General features: G+C 35.8%; 1 protein-coding gene across 1 annotated transcript in view; it reads left to right on the plus strand.

The window, feature by feature from the left end:
- The window catches only part of USH2A (usherin), a 390,408-nt gene that overhangs the window by 171,607 nt on the left and 205,186 nt on the right, over positions 1 to 13,615 (plus strand). The window contains exons 30-31 of the mRNA XM_056357449.1: positions 1,531 to 1,644; positions 3,996 to 4,157. Coding sequence (XP_056213424.1) covers positions 1,531 to 1,644; positions 3,996 to 4,157 — 276 coding nt within the window. The remainder of the gene's footprint in view (positions 1 to 1,530; positions 1,645 to 3,995; positions 4,158 to 13,615) is intronic.

The raw sequence follows: 13,615 nt of genomic DNA on the forward strand, positions 1-13,615 counted from the left end.
GGTTTTAGTTTAACACTACTCTGAAGTAAATGTGATTACTTCTGAATATTTCTTTGTGTGTATGAATAGAACAGGGCCTCACAGAATTCAAGTTGAAACATCATTGCAATGCCAACCTTTGAAGTTTTTGGATTAATTACAAGAAAAAAACCACAAGTATTACTAATTCAGTGAAAGCTAATCTCGTATTTTCCATGTGAACATACCTATTAGTAAACACAATATAAACTTTCACAGACTTTGATCACCCACTTAGAAAATAATATATTTATGCTGTAACTGTTACCTTTCAGCATTAACTTCTCCAGGCCATTTTTGTGAATATAAAGGGCCTATGTGGGGAAAAAAGGCATTTTTTTAATGAAACCCAAGTTATGTTGCATTCTATGTGGTAACTCAATGAAGAGTAATAAAGATTAATTTCTTCTATCTGTTTGTGTACATGTAATTCTGAGGCAGTTTTCAGTCTTGTACTATGGGATATTTGCACAAGAATTACATTTCTGAGTTTCTGTTGGTTTTGAAGCTGCTTTGCAAAATCCCAGTCTCAGACAGTTCTGAAATAACATAGTTTGCTGTATTTTTTTTTAATGAAACACCCCATTAATTTTACTAAAAGCTGTGAGAGTTGAGGTGAGAACATGGTTTGAAATAAAACTTGACATGAATTGGCCTTCTTTTAAATACTGCTGCATTTTCATTCCGTATTACTTTATTGTCAGACCTACTTTGAAATGGGCACTGCTGATGTTTCTGAAAATGACTGTAAACCACATTTTTTTCCATGTAGTCCTTCTGTATATTGCAGTTCAAAATATTTGTAACTTCCTGAAGTGGTAAGCAGTGGTTTTTTTTTGCATTTGCTATGACAAGGAGCTGATCGATATGTGGGAATCTAGCAAGTTTCCTTTGCTAACATAAGCAAGACCTGAAAAAGCATAAGATTACAAATCTCTTTCTCTTGTAAACCCTTGGGTACTGCGTCACCTGAATTATGTTACTGTAGTAGTATAGCAAATACGTGGTCTATATGCTACTACTGAAGTAATGGAACACAAGTGGGATGTTTCATACAAAAAAGATTTCAGGTTTTGGATGAGTAGGAACAACATTGGAGAGGAAGCATTAAAAAAATTTTTGTTCTGCGAGACAGTGAAAATTCCTTGAAAAAAAGAATAACTGAAAAAACTTTGTGGGGCAGGGATTAAGAAAAAACCTCCTTTATTATCATTATTAAATTAAAATACACACCTCATGATGACTTTTACAGATAGTACTTCAAGACTAACTAAAGAAACTTAGCTGCAGCATTAGTATTAAGGATGGAATAAAATACCATTTAATCTTGATTTATTTTGCAAAATTTAAGTCATGGCATAAGAGGTATTAAACTGTAAAACAATTTTTCTTTTCCACCTGTAACAGTGGAAGCCTGTTACAGAAAACCTTAATTTTTTACTTCTGCGTGTGTATGTATGTAATCAGTCTGTACGCTGTACATGCACAACACCTTGCTTTCTTCTGTTGCAGGCATATTGACAGGCTTGCGTCCCTTCACAAACTATGCTGTAACCCTAACTGCTTGCACTTTGGCTGGCTGTACTGAAAGCTTGCATGCATTGAACATCTCCACTCCACAAGAAGGTAAAGTAATTTCAAAGGTCTTGACTTCCACATTTCAGTCATGAATAATAAAACAGGAGAAGAGCTAAATGCTGCAAAGCCATTTGCTGGAAAACCCCAACCTAATTTGATGACAAAGTGCATTGCCAGACCATAATTGCTCCATTTTTTGGGGGGGTGCGAAAATGAATCAAACTCCATACCCTTTAATGACATGCATCTTTAATAGCTGTAATGCAGATTAATGGGCTTTTTAATTGCTGTTACATTGTTCATGCAAGAGCCTTGTCATTAATATGAAGCATCTGAAAGATTAATGAAAGCTTCCTCATTTTACTATGGCTCAGAAGTAAATCCAGAGACAGTCTGACTAAAAAGAATTGATTGTATGGCACAGTATGAAATTGAGAATCAAACGGTTGATTTCCATGGTTTCTTTTAACTGCTAAACACAGCAATAGGCAACAATTATTTCAGTGTGATGAAACCTCCAAATGCCAATTCAGTTATTTATTAATCACAGTTTCCTCTTTTTTCTTAACACTTTCACATGTTGTGCTCCAACTTAAAGGTTCTGAGTCCAAATTCATGTTTTCTATGCTTACATTAAGAACTAGAGCAGGAAGAAAGAGAAAATATCTTACAGTTCTGACTTTAGAGACTAGGTTGATAAGTAATATACATCAATTACTGGAGCAAATGCTCCCCCAAAATACCTGTGACACATCTAACTTCATTCTCAATTAAGCATAAAGTCCACATCTCCTGCTTCTATCATCCACCAAACATATTAATTCAGATAAAATCATCAGTTGCTCCAAATTTACGCCAGTAAAATAAGATTTGACATGTATTTATAGGACAGTAGTTAATCTTCTATGATGTGGAGTAGTTTTCAAAATTCCCTCCCTCCCACAGTTCTTTGTTTTATCTTCTCATGTAAACTAGGTAGTAATACAGTACCAATAAAACAAATAAAATTTTAGCATGAAGTTATGTGAATTACAGCCATAACAATTAAAAGAATGCTGGAGTGTTGAACTGCTGCCAAAGCAGGTAGTCATGCAAGGCGTTGTCCTGATGAGGACAGTCCTGAAGATTGCAGTGTAACATTGCTAGAACAGTGTTTTGGTGTGGACACGTTAGCAACTGTCAGCCGCACTAATCAAATCAAAATCAAAGTATCGGATCTTTGGAAGTTCTAAATAAGCTGAGTTTGTCTGGTGGCATTATCTGTGAAAGGATGTAGCCTCTGACAGCCAAATAGTTAATGGAACTGTGATGTAAACATGAATTAGACTATTGTGTATTTCTTGTGTGATATAGTAACTAAAAATTAAATTATTTGTGTCTTATTGTCTCAGCTTAGTGAGTAAAGGAGGAATTCTTATGTGTGTTTGGGAAAAACATCCACTGTTTTCAGATGTGCTGCCATATTGAGAAGGTTTAGGCAAGAATAGATTCCACCGCCCGAGATCAAATAAAGCCTTGGGGAACATGTGTTTTATCCCTCAAAAGAATTGAACAAAAAATCAACGTGTGGAGTTTCTATTTTTGGACACTCTTGTTGCATGCTCTTAGTAACAATAAATTGGCGATACAAAAGACAAACACCATATCACACCCTCCAGCTATCCCTTTTTCCCTATTGAAACATTCATTACTTTATATTGTTTTCACATTGCCAGCCACTGCTAGTTATTGTTTTAAATTGCTAACACAGAGCTTGTAAATTACAAGATATTCCTCCCAGACCAAGGTGTGAGTTCCGCTCCCCTTGCGATATTCAGTGGAATTGCTTGTGCTTTTAGTATATAACTCATTGGAACAGCGAGAGAACTTGGCTTCTAAATTATTATCTGTTGCCAACTTCCAGTATATTATATACATAAAATCTATGCTAAACAAACATTTCTAAGTGTATTGAATTACAAAAAGTCTGAAACAAGGGATAGTGTGTAAGAACACATCATCTGCATTTGTGATTAGAAAGAATGATCACTTTGTAGTTAGGGATGAAAAGCATGAAGGAAGAGAACAAATACTATTTGTATTAAAAAAAGGACTGTATTAAAATCATGTACCTCTCTCCTCATTCAGTGTTATCAAGCTGGAAAGATAAAGTTATATGAGTATAATTATTCTCCTAAAAAGCCAAGAGTTTATCCTTGTCTTTCATAGAAGTTTCCGTTTGGCTAGGAAACCTCACATGTAATAGGAGAGTTCTCAGTATGTTGGTATTTTGCAAGCATAAAATATCTTCTGAAACTTCAGCTTTACTAAAAATCATTTTGGTAGAAGCTGCTCACTGAAATTATTTATTATTTGTGGAAATATAATATAATTTAAAGTTATACATCTTTTTTCACCAGCCCCTGAAGATGTGCAATTGCCCACTGCAATATCCTTTCCCACGTTCCTGCTGATAAGTTGGAGTCCACCAAAAATACCAAATGGTATTATTACACAATATACTTTGTATATGAACAGAGTACCGATTTACTTTGGAAATGGAACTAAATACGTTGTAAAAGGTGAGTTCTCTGTTAGGTAGCATAACAGATGGGTGTATCGTAGCTGCAATGAATAATTATATGACTGATGCCTTCTTATTTCAGAAGAAAAGAAAAATAATTTTAAAATGGGCTGTATGCTTTAAACCCTGATAGATACTGTTTTTAAAGGATCCTTCACAGAACTGTCTGTTGGGACGATCAGAAATTAATGTCACCGTGGTATAGCTAAATCTTGGGCTGTGTTGTCCTCTTTCACAGGACCTGAGGCTTTTGAACAGTTTTATAACTTTTTGATCTTGTACCATCTAGCTCTTAAAACAAGTAAACTGTAAACTGTTTAAGACAAGCTATTACTTACAGGTTTGGCAGTTTTTCCTACTGTCTTCCTGAAATATTCTTAATTATAGAGGCGCTGTGGTGCTTTCCTAAATAGCCCATTTTAATTTGTTAAAGCATAAACTAATGATCTGTTTTCTCCTGATAAGTTATGCAATGTGTCAACAATCAAGTTATGTCAATACTCTTAAACTATTACATGGAAGCTAAATGTTATTTAATAGTACAGTGAAGCATGGTAATCTGACTTCCTATGTTAACGTAATTGTTGTAGTTTAACGAAGTATCCAAGTTATTTGTTCAGACATTATTCAAAGAACAACAAAAAATCCACCCCAAAATATTGAGCTAAAAGTATCATAGCACAGCATAAGCACTATTCTGGAGTCATCAGAATTTGTATATGGTAGTAAGTACAAGTAAAGATAAGGCATTTTATACTGGACAACTTGGGGAAAAAGTGTACCAAGACCTTACTTTTTTTCAATGTAAGGCCTTAAAATTCAAAGCCATTTCTGTATCTTGAGTTAGTATAAAACATATTTAAAAATTCATGTAGTTCAAATTTCTTTGCCTTGCACAGGCCATAAGCTACTGGTGTGGTGGGTCAGTTTTGACACTGAAAAATGAATCCAGTTAGAGAACCTCCTGAAGGCTGTTGATGATCGCTATAATAAATAGTGCACACTTTAAGTCAAACTTTTTCATTCTGTATTCAAAGGTAATGGATTTTTCGTAACCATAGTAACCTTAGTGTATTTCTGGATAAATACATGAGGTATATACATTCTGGTTTTATTTTTGAATATAAACTACCACATTATGTATTACTAATAATATGAAAAATAGGATATAGGTTAGCATAATGACAGCTCAAACTAGTGTGCATTTTTCTTCTGCAAAAAAATAAATATTTATCAAAAGTATAGGTTCAATTAATTTCTCCCCCATCCCCCTATTTTTCTGGTATTCTTGTAGTGCCATTTATCTTTTTTGCAAGATCTCCATTAATCTCTTATTGCCATACCATAACACTATTCTTAAGAATTTTGAAGTGCAAAAATCATCACTGAAAGCTCATCACAGGTAGTTTTACCAATGTGTTCATCTGCAACCTGGTTATGAATTGACAAGCAATGTAAAACATTTGAGGAAATGTTCGGCATAATATATTTTGTTTGGTTGATTTTAGATTCTTGTCTGATTGTGTTCTGACTCGTAGCCAAAATGAATGCTTATTGATAGAAATTGTGGTCAAGTAACTTTTGTAATTGTTCTTTGAAAATATAGAAAAAGATAAACTAAAAGGTCAGGAATTGATTTGTCGTGTTCTATCTCTAAATCTTGAACGGTAATATCATAATACATTCAGCTAAACCAGTCTAAGGAAAAGTCACCTGGTTTATAAGCTCCCTAGAGGAGCTCTTGTTGCTTTTATTTAGAAATTATTTATTTATAGTTTTCCTGGAAATTGTTATATTTTCGGTCCTATTGAGCATTTTGTAACTTTGATTTCAATTTTTAGGCAGACATCAGAACAGGGAAGGCTAGTGAATCAGATTGTGTTGCCCTACGTAGTACAGCACAAGAGCTGCTCTTGCCTGCCATTCTGAACATGGCGTGAAGATCAGTTTGTTTACTTTGGATCCATTTTACTTAGCTGCCAGTTTCTCACTGTGCCTTAGGGGGAAGAGGCGATGTGAGCCAGCAGGCTGGGATTTGGGTCACTAGGAATCCCAGTTATTCTGTATAAGGTTTATTCAAGAACTGGCTCAGATCTGCATATATCTTTAATTTGATCTGGTTTGGCTTCCTTCAGAGCTCAAGATTTTCTTCATTGCAAGCTAGAGGTAAGAAAAGGTATAAAATAATCCCAGGTCCACCCCACCCCCACCAAGGGTTGTGGTTTTACAGTGAAAGGTTGCAGCTTTTGACTTTCTAGTGTTATACAGGTGTCTCTCCTATCTTTTTGGTGTTTCCCATACTGTTATCCTATTCCTTTCAGCGTTTATGTTAGTGATGTTGGCGACCTATTGCCTCAACATAATATGTTATTATTGACCCTAAACAAAGAGACAAAGTTCATTGTCTCTAACATCTTTCCCATTTATTCACTAAAATTATTTTCCTAATTTAGTAACTATACGACTGAGTTCCTACCTGACCAGTAGTCTGTACCAGAAAGTCATAGATTCTCTGTGGTTTTTGAAGTGCTGTATCTAATGAAATAGCTTTTAAAAAAGATCTTTCTGTTTAGGGAAGGCATCAGTTCTGTCTAAAAGTTAGCACTTCACTGACTTTCACTTCAGACCATGGAAAATGGAATCAGTTTAGGCCTATACTAATTAATCCATCACTTGGAGGGATATGTTTTCTCAACACCATAATTGCAAATATATTGTTAACTTAGTTTCTGATCTTGACAGTTGTTGAGGGCTTGAAATACTCATTGATTTTTCATGGAAATTCAAGTGTTTGTTTCCTCTAGGGGTTGAGCTGTAATTAAAAAGGATACCCTTTAAAAGCACATATGGCAAATGTACACTTTACCATGCTGAAAAGGGGGACCCATTAGGCATCCATCATCCATTAGCGCCTTTAAATATTTTCCCCATATTGACAAATTCGGTTTCTGTGTTGTTAGTAATAAAGCAATGCAATGAAGCCAGTCCCTGTATCACAACACCTTTGTTAACTGTCTGTCTGATTTTTCTGCTTGCCACCTTTATGCATTTGCCTTGTGTGTACTACTACTTCATGCAATCTGGGTGCTATTTCACATCCTGAATTCCAGTGGAAGCCCAAGGTCTCCAGTGGTTAGGGACAGGCCAAGAGGAAATATTCAGTCCAGGGTCCCAGGTGGAATTTAGGCTGTGTGTATCCATGCCCCTGTATTCATGCTTTTAGTTCCTCTGCATGAGAGTGCAGAAGCTTCTGTAACCAAGACCAACTGCTGCAGCTCAGGAAAACAATTGCAATAGGGTTCTGCTGTCCTAATCTTCATACCTTACTGTTCTGTAGAGATGACTAGCAGCTGTGAAACATGAAGAAGCTTGTACACTTATCTTCAAAATGTTTAACATATACGTGCTGCTCTTACAAAGGCTTTTGATTTTAGGAAAATCTGAGTTGACTTTTCCTGTGGAGAAGAAAATATGCTTCTTGTCCATTCAAACACTCACAGGCAAAATTGAAGCTGCTACTTTGAAACATGGAGATTTCTTAATGTAATTATTTTTCTGTATTTTTAAATTCAGGCAAATTCATTCTTGTCTTCTCTTTTGTTAAATTAATCTCAAAAATTTCCCACCTGCCTTAGATGGAGAAAACAAGGTGGATTTTATACTGAAAAGTATTAGACTGCAGTGGCCTGAGCTGGTGGTGCCAATACCACCAGCAGAAAGGTGGTCTAATAAATGCAGAAGGGCATAGTGTAAGCAGAGACAGTAAAGATCTGATGTGACCCAAGTGCCAAGTCTTGTTTTGGTGGAAACCTTATTGCTGTGAAGAAACTTTAGAAAAAAGATTAGAGCAAAATATTCCTGTATTCTTAAATGCTGAATTTGATGGATTAAGAAAAGGTGTTAGTTACCTAACATGTTTACAAAGGGAAATGACTTTGTAGATATCTTTAGAAAACAAAAGTATAAATCTGTCTTTGCACTGAGCTTGGCATTGAGGATGTATGTCTGCATTTTCTGCAGCACTAGATACTTGACAATGTTAACAAATTGCGTTCACATAATTTTCCTAGCAGAATTTAATGGTTCTCATCATGAATCTTTAAAAGGAAGATATTCTTATTAACACTCAGCAGTATGAAACTTATTTTTCTCTGCCAGCCTAAAAGGAGGTTTTTTTCCCCAGTTTTTCAGTAAAGAGATCCTGTCAACTATTTTACAAGGGCAGATCCTCAACTGAGTTAAACGAGTATAGAGTTATCCTAAATTACATGGCCGAGAGTTAAAAAAACCTGTGACAGACTGCTTTGTACCAGGTTTCTGGACAAAATATTAGGGAGAGCCTTGGAAAAGGTGAGAAAGAGCTGTCTTCACAATTTTGTCTAAGAGCTTGAACTAAGCTTTTGTTTATTCAAATTGTTATTTGACCTGTGTTGAAAGGCTGATCCTACAAAACCAGCACAGAATAGGAGCCTTGTTTTTCTGTGAGGAAGAGGCAGATGTTTGACATCTGTGAAAATAGGGTTTAGCATATCTGAACTCAAAAAATGGGAGAACCACAAATTAGTACCTGTAGGCTTTTTATGTTGCTCTAAAGCAGTAGTAATTACCATACAGAGTGCACAGCCATGCACTATTATTACATTTTACTGAAAAAATGGCAGTTTTTTATCTTTTTTTATCCTATGGCTACTACTGCTTGTTTTAAATGATAGATCATGATAATAAAAGCAAAATCCATCATAATATCAATATTGTACTAATTGCTAAGTGAAACAATTTGAACAGGAGAATCCACAGAACTCTACGTAAAGGAAAATTGCAGTAAGATGTATCACTGGAAGAAGCTAAATCACTAAGAAAATACTTACGTTAGATGTAAGACACAGTTCTTGTGGTTATTTTTCATACAATTTTTAGCTATAGCCATGTTTAACAACACCAATTTCCAACCCTAAGGATTTGCATTCCTTTGTTTTAAGTCCTGCTCAAAGATGACAGGCAGCTTTTGCCTTAGAGGACAAACAACAGAAAAATTCTGTAGTGCTCTGGTATGAGTTTATTCCCATCTTCCAGGTTGCAGTGAAATACAATTAAATACCAAATGAACCCAACCTGTTCTTTCACTAGAGTGTTTTGAAAAGAGCAGTTAGCTATCCGATAAAATGTTAGTGCTAGATTTACATATATTCTAAGTCTGTATGTCACAATTTCTCTTTTTTTTTTTTTTTTTTTTTTGGTGAAGCAGAGACTTATTTAACACCATTGTGAGCAATGAAAAGTTACACTTCACCTCTTCACAGTTAGAATTGGTTACCTGAAATGTCTTGCGTGTGACCCAATGAGATATGCCCGGTGTTTCTTTCTTATTTTAGGGTCTTGCAATACCATGCTGCAGTTCCAGACTCACCCCTTATGATTGGTTTAGTAGCATATCCAGCTGATACGGCATACAGGAAAAAACAGTTTTCCAGTATGGCATATAAAGAACTCGTGCTGTTTCAGACGTTATTCTGGCCTGAGTATGCATTTAAGTGAACATATATTGGTGCACCTAGCACTAGAGGGCAGGGTACACCAGTCTTACAGGAGAAGCTGCCTTCCTCTAAAAGTTGTAGGCATAGAAGAAAGCACATTTGATACACCTGAATTGGCAACACTGACATTGCCAGTGACCGGTACTATCGTAATTAATTCCACAGACCCAGAATGCAGATTCAGCAGGCACAAAACCAAAGGGCAAATGGGCTGTCTGAGTCTGGCGTTCCTGTATTTCAGCTTCAGACAGAAAGATCTCGTACACTCATTGGGCTTAATAATACAGATCTGGGGAATTTAGAAGGGGGTGGGGGGGTGGGGTAGGGGTAAAAGCATTATGTTTATTTGTAGCAGCTCTGTTGTATCATTTTCTATTGCAGTGCATTAGTGCAGTGTTAAATAAAATCTGCTTATTTAAAATCCTTTTAAATAGTGTTTAAATATTTCCTGCTGATACAATCTGCTAAAGTAGTTATCCTTGCTGCAGATTTCGGTTAACCTTGTCGCAGATATTAAGCCTGAAGCTACACAGACTTTTAGGGACCTTGATTATAGAGCAAAACCTAATGGTGTCATTATAAAACCACAGCTGGACAAGCTTCTGGAGTCCTTGTCCTTTGATCAGATTTGGGTAACACAGCAAGCCAAGAGAGAGCTCACGCTAACCCTGCTGGAATTGCTGAGCTCTCAGGTTGCTTGAATACTGCTTTCTAAAAATTAAAATGCAACACAAATTATAAAATGAGAGTGATTGGTACCTCCCAATCTTCTGCATGTACCAAAGCAAACCAGAGAAAATAGCTTCTCTGGAGCTAATAGCTGCGGAACGAAGGAGAGTCCTTTTTTTCTTCTATCCCTTCTGGCAGCATAGGAAATATTTTGGCTCTGGGCTCTTTTTTTTTTTTTTTTTTTTTTTTTTAAACAAAGAGAAGAAAAACACTCATTTCCAGGCTTGTCTAAATTCCATGACAAGAATTAAAACCACCAAAAAATGTAAAAGTCTCAGATTATTTTGCCCTTTGTTCTTACTTCAAAATTAGTTGTCAGAATTAGACGTATATAGGCTTCCAGTCTTTTATTTTCTCCTTCACAGATATCTAGATTGGTCAGCAGACTTAAAGATGCTGAGATATCTTCAAAAGATAGTGTGTGTTGGGGAGGACAAATTAAATGAAGTGTTCACTGAGATCAATTTGTAATATTCAAATACAGCTGCCTTCAATCTTTTTTTTTCTTTTTTTCTCTCGCTATCTTTTTTTTTTTTTTTTTTTTAAGCAGCAGAGCTTACTGTCCACACACTGTTGTCTTGGTCGTGCTTTGCACCGTTGTTTGGATTTGCAGGTCTTCTCTAGGACATCCCCACAGCAGTTAGATAGCAGCAAATCCTTATTTTGCCACTTTCGGAGATCAGTTTGTTGTAATGTTGCATGCATGGACCTTTCTTGGGCAAACTGGCCCAGTCTTGTGCATCTTGTCTACCTTCCTCTGGGATTTTTGAGGGGCATAATCTGTTTATCTACATTTTGTCTTTCCTCAGTGAACTTCATATAGGGCCCTATCAAGTGGTGTAGTTTCTCTTTGTCAGCAGTTGTCACATTGTGACCACTGTTTGCTGTTAAACTTTGAGAGGTCTCCTTGGTTTTATAAGAACTAGACTATGGTTTCTTGGCCACGTTGTGCTCACAGCCTGAAATTCTTTTTGTGGGATTTTATTTTCAGCCTTATATCTGGTAATTGTTGTTTGCCTGAAGATAGTAAGGTGAAGGTTTTAATTTTGCTGATAAAACAGATGCATGTGCTTATAGTGTAAGACAAGATTTCATTCAGTCACACTTTTAAGTGCTTCAGAAAACACCAGAAACTGTGCAAGGTTTTATATTCAACTTAGAAATCCTATGTTTATAGATAAAGAAAAGCTTCTCCACTATCCTGAGAGATTTTTTTTTTTCTTGCCAGGATCATTTTGAAATGCTTGGTAAATGATTTATGCTTAGTTTCAGATAATGCTGGATTCATGTAAATAAAAATATGACACTTCTTGCACAGATGGACTTAGGCCAAACCTATTCCTTCTGTCTGAATCTCTTGATATCCATTCATAAGGATATATCGCACTTAGTTCTAATTTAATAGGCTTGGAAAGAGTGGAGCCGCTTTCATGATGTTGCAAGCTGCACAATGAAGTCTTCTCTCTGAGGTTTTCCTTATGCCCTGGAAAACAGGATCGTGTTTCTCCATACTCATTTAGGACCATTTGGTCTCCTGAACTGCCAAACACTTGATGTATATTTAATTTAAGATAGGTATTTTCTTCCATGCTGCTATTACAAATTGCATTGGTTTATCAGCTGTGATAATTATTTTGACTGAGCAGTACATGTGGTCCTGTTTGGCTTGCACTCGACACAGACCTTTCTCTCCATACCTGATATGCCCCAACCTTCCTTTAACACTAGTAGAATATTAATAAATGATGACAGTGTACAGGCAGGTAACACCACAGTAATACTTCTGGAGGGTTCCCAACCAGAGGGAACCTTTTCCTTGGCTTTAGTAAATGCATGGCCATGAGGATGTTGTCATTAGCCATTACTTAGAGTATTTTCAGAATTTTATTTGTTGAAAAACTAGAAAGTTATAATGAGGAAAAATTAGGAAAAGGGGCACCTCTGATGTTTGCATATGTTTCAGACTTGTTATTTCCATAAATCTGAGCAACTCCCTTTCAACCTGCGTTTCTAAAATGCTTCACCAATTAATGTCTGTTACGATAAGTCCAGACCTTCCTGAGTATTTTTCATCTTTCACAAGCCTTGTCTTGTGAACGATACAAGCCTGAGTGTTACAAGGTCCTAAAATAGTTGGATATAAGTTTAATTTTAAATAATTTTTGTTTTTGTGATTGGAGGAGGATTCCTGTATCTTCAATATCTGTTTCCCTATCCTCTTAAGTTATTTGAAAACATATGCAAGGTGTAAATCATGTCACAAAAAGCATGAAAGACATTTTAGGATACTTCCATTCCTGTTGAATCGCTGCCAGATATCTAACCTAGGTTCCTACAGTGATTGCCTAAACCGTTTATACAAAGCTTAATAGCCTTTTAGTCGGTACTGAACTTCATCATGCTTCCCAGTAGTCTTCCATGAAATATTTTATTTTTATAACAATCAATTTCTGATTGAAGTATTTAACGTAAATTTTAGTTGGACTTTGAAAGCTGCTGGTGTCCCCCATCATCCACCCCCCCACTCCCACCCCTGGTTTTTATTCTATACAGTGACACATTAAAGTGATGTGTTACCAGGAAATTAACTAGTGCATGGGAAAAAATATTTATGTGAACATTAAACTAAACATATAAGAACAACATCAGAATAGTATGCTTTAAGTAAGACTTAGACTCATGGTCTTAAAACAGATGGGAAGATGGATGATTAACATAGTTATTGTTTCTGTGATGACTGTTTTGGATATACCATGTTCCTTTATAATAGAGGCACATTTACAGTATGCATAGCTTGATTTCTTTTTCTGCATGTCTGGATATGTTTATGGCTACATGTAAATAAGCATCTGGATTTCTAATTTAAGAATGATGCCATTCAGTCTTTTTGGTGAGGAGTGGTGCTGCACCATTTATGTCTGCACATGTAAGAAGATAAGTGATCAGGTAGGAAAGAGTGATTTTTTTACACTGGTGGTAATATACTGCCCATTTGCTGTATCTAGAAATATATCATTAGCAATTTCTGATTCTAATTTGTGATTTAATCAAGTCAATCAGTAAGTTTCTGTGTTCTTTCTCTGAGCATATGTGGTTTCTATCAACAGACATGCATAAATATGTAAAATTTTATACAAATATACTGGAAGAGACTTCTGATATTTATCTTTTAAATTTTTTCTAGTTGGTATAA

The sequence above is a fragment of the Falco biarmicus genome, chromosome 12 (genome assembly GCF_023638135.1).
Source record: "Falco biarmicus isolate bFalBia1 chromosome 12, bFalBia1.pri, whole genome shotgun sequence".
NCBI classification, from domain to species: domain Eukaryota; kingdom Metazoa; phylum Chordata; class Aves; order Falconiformes; family Falconidae; genus Falco; species Falco biarmicus.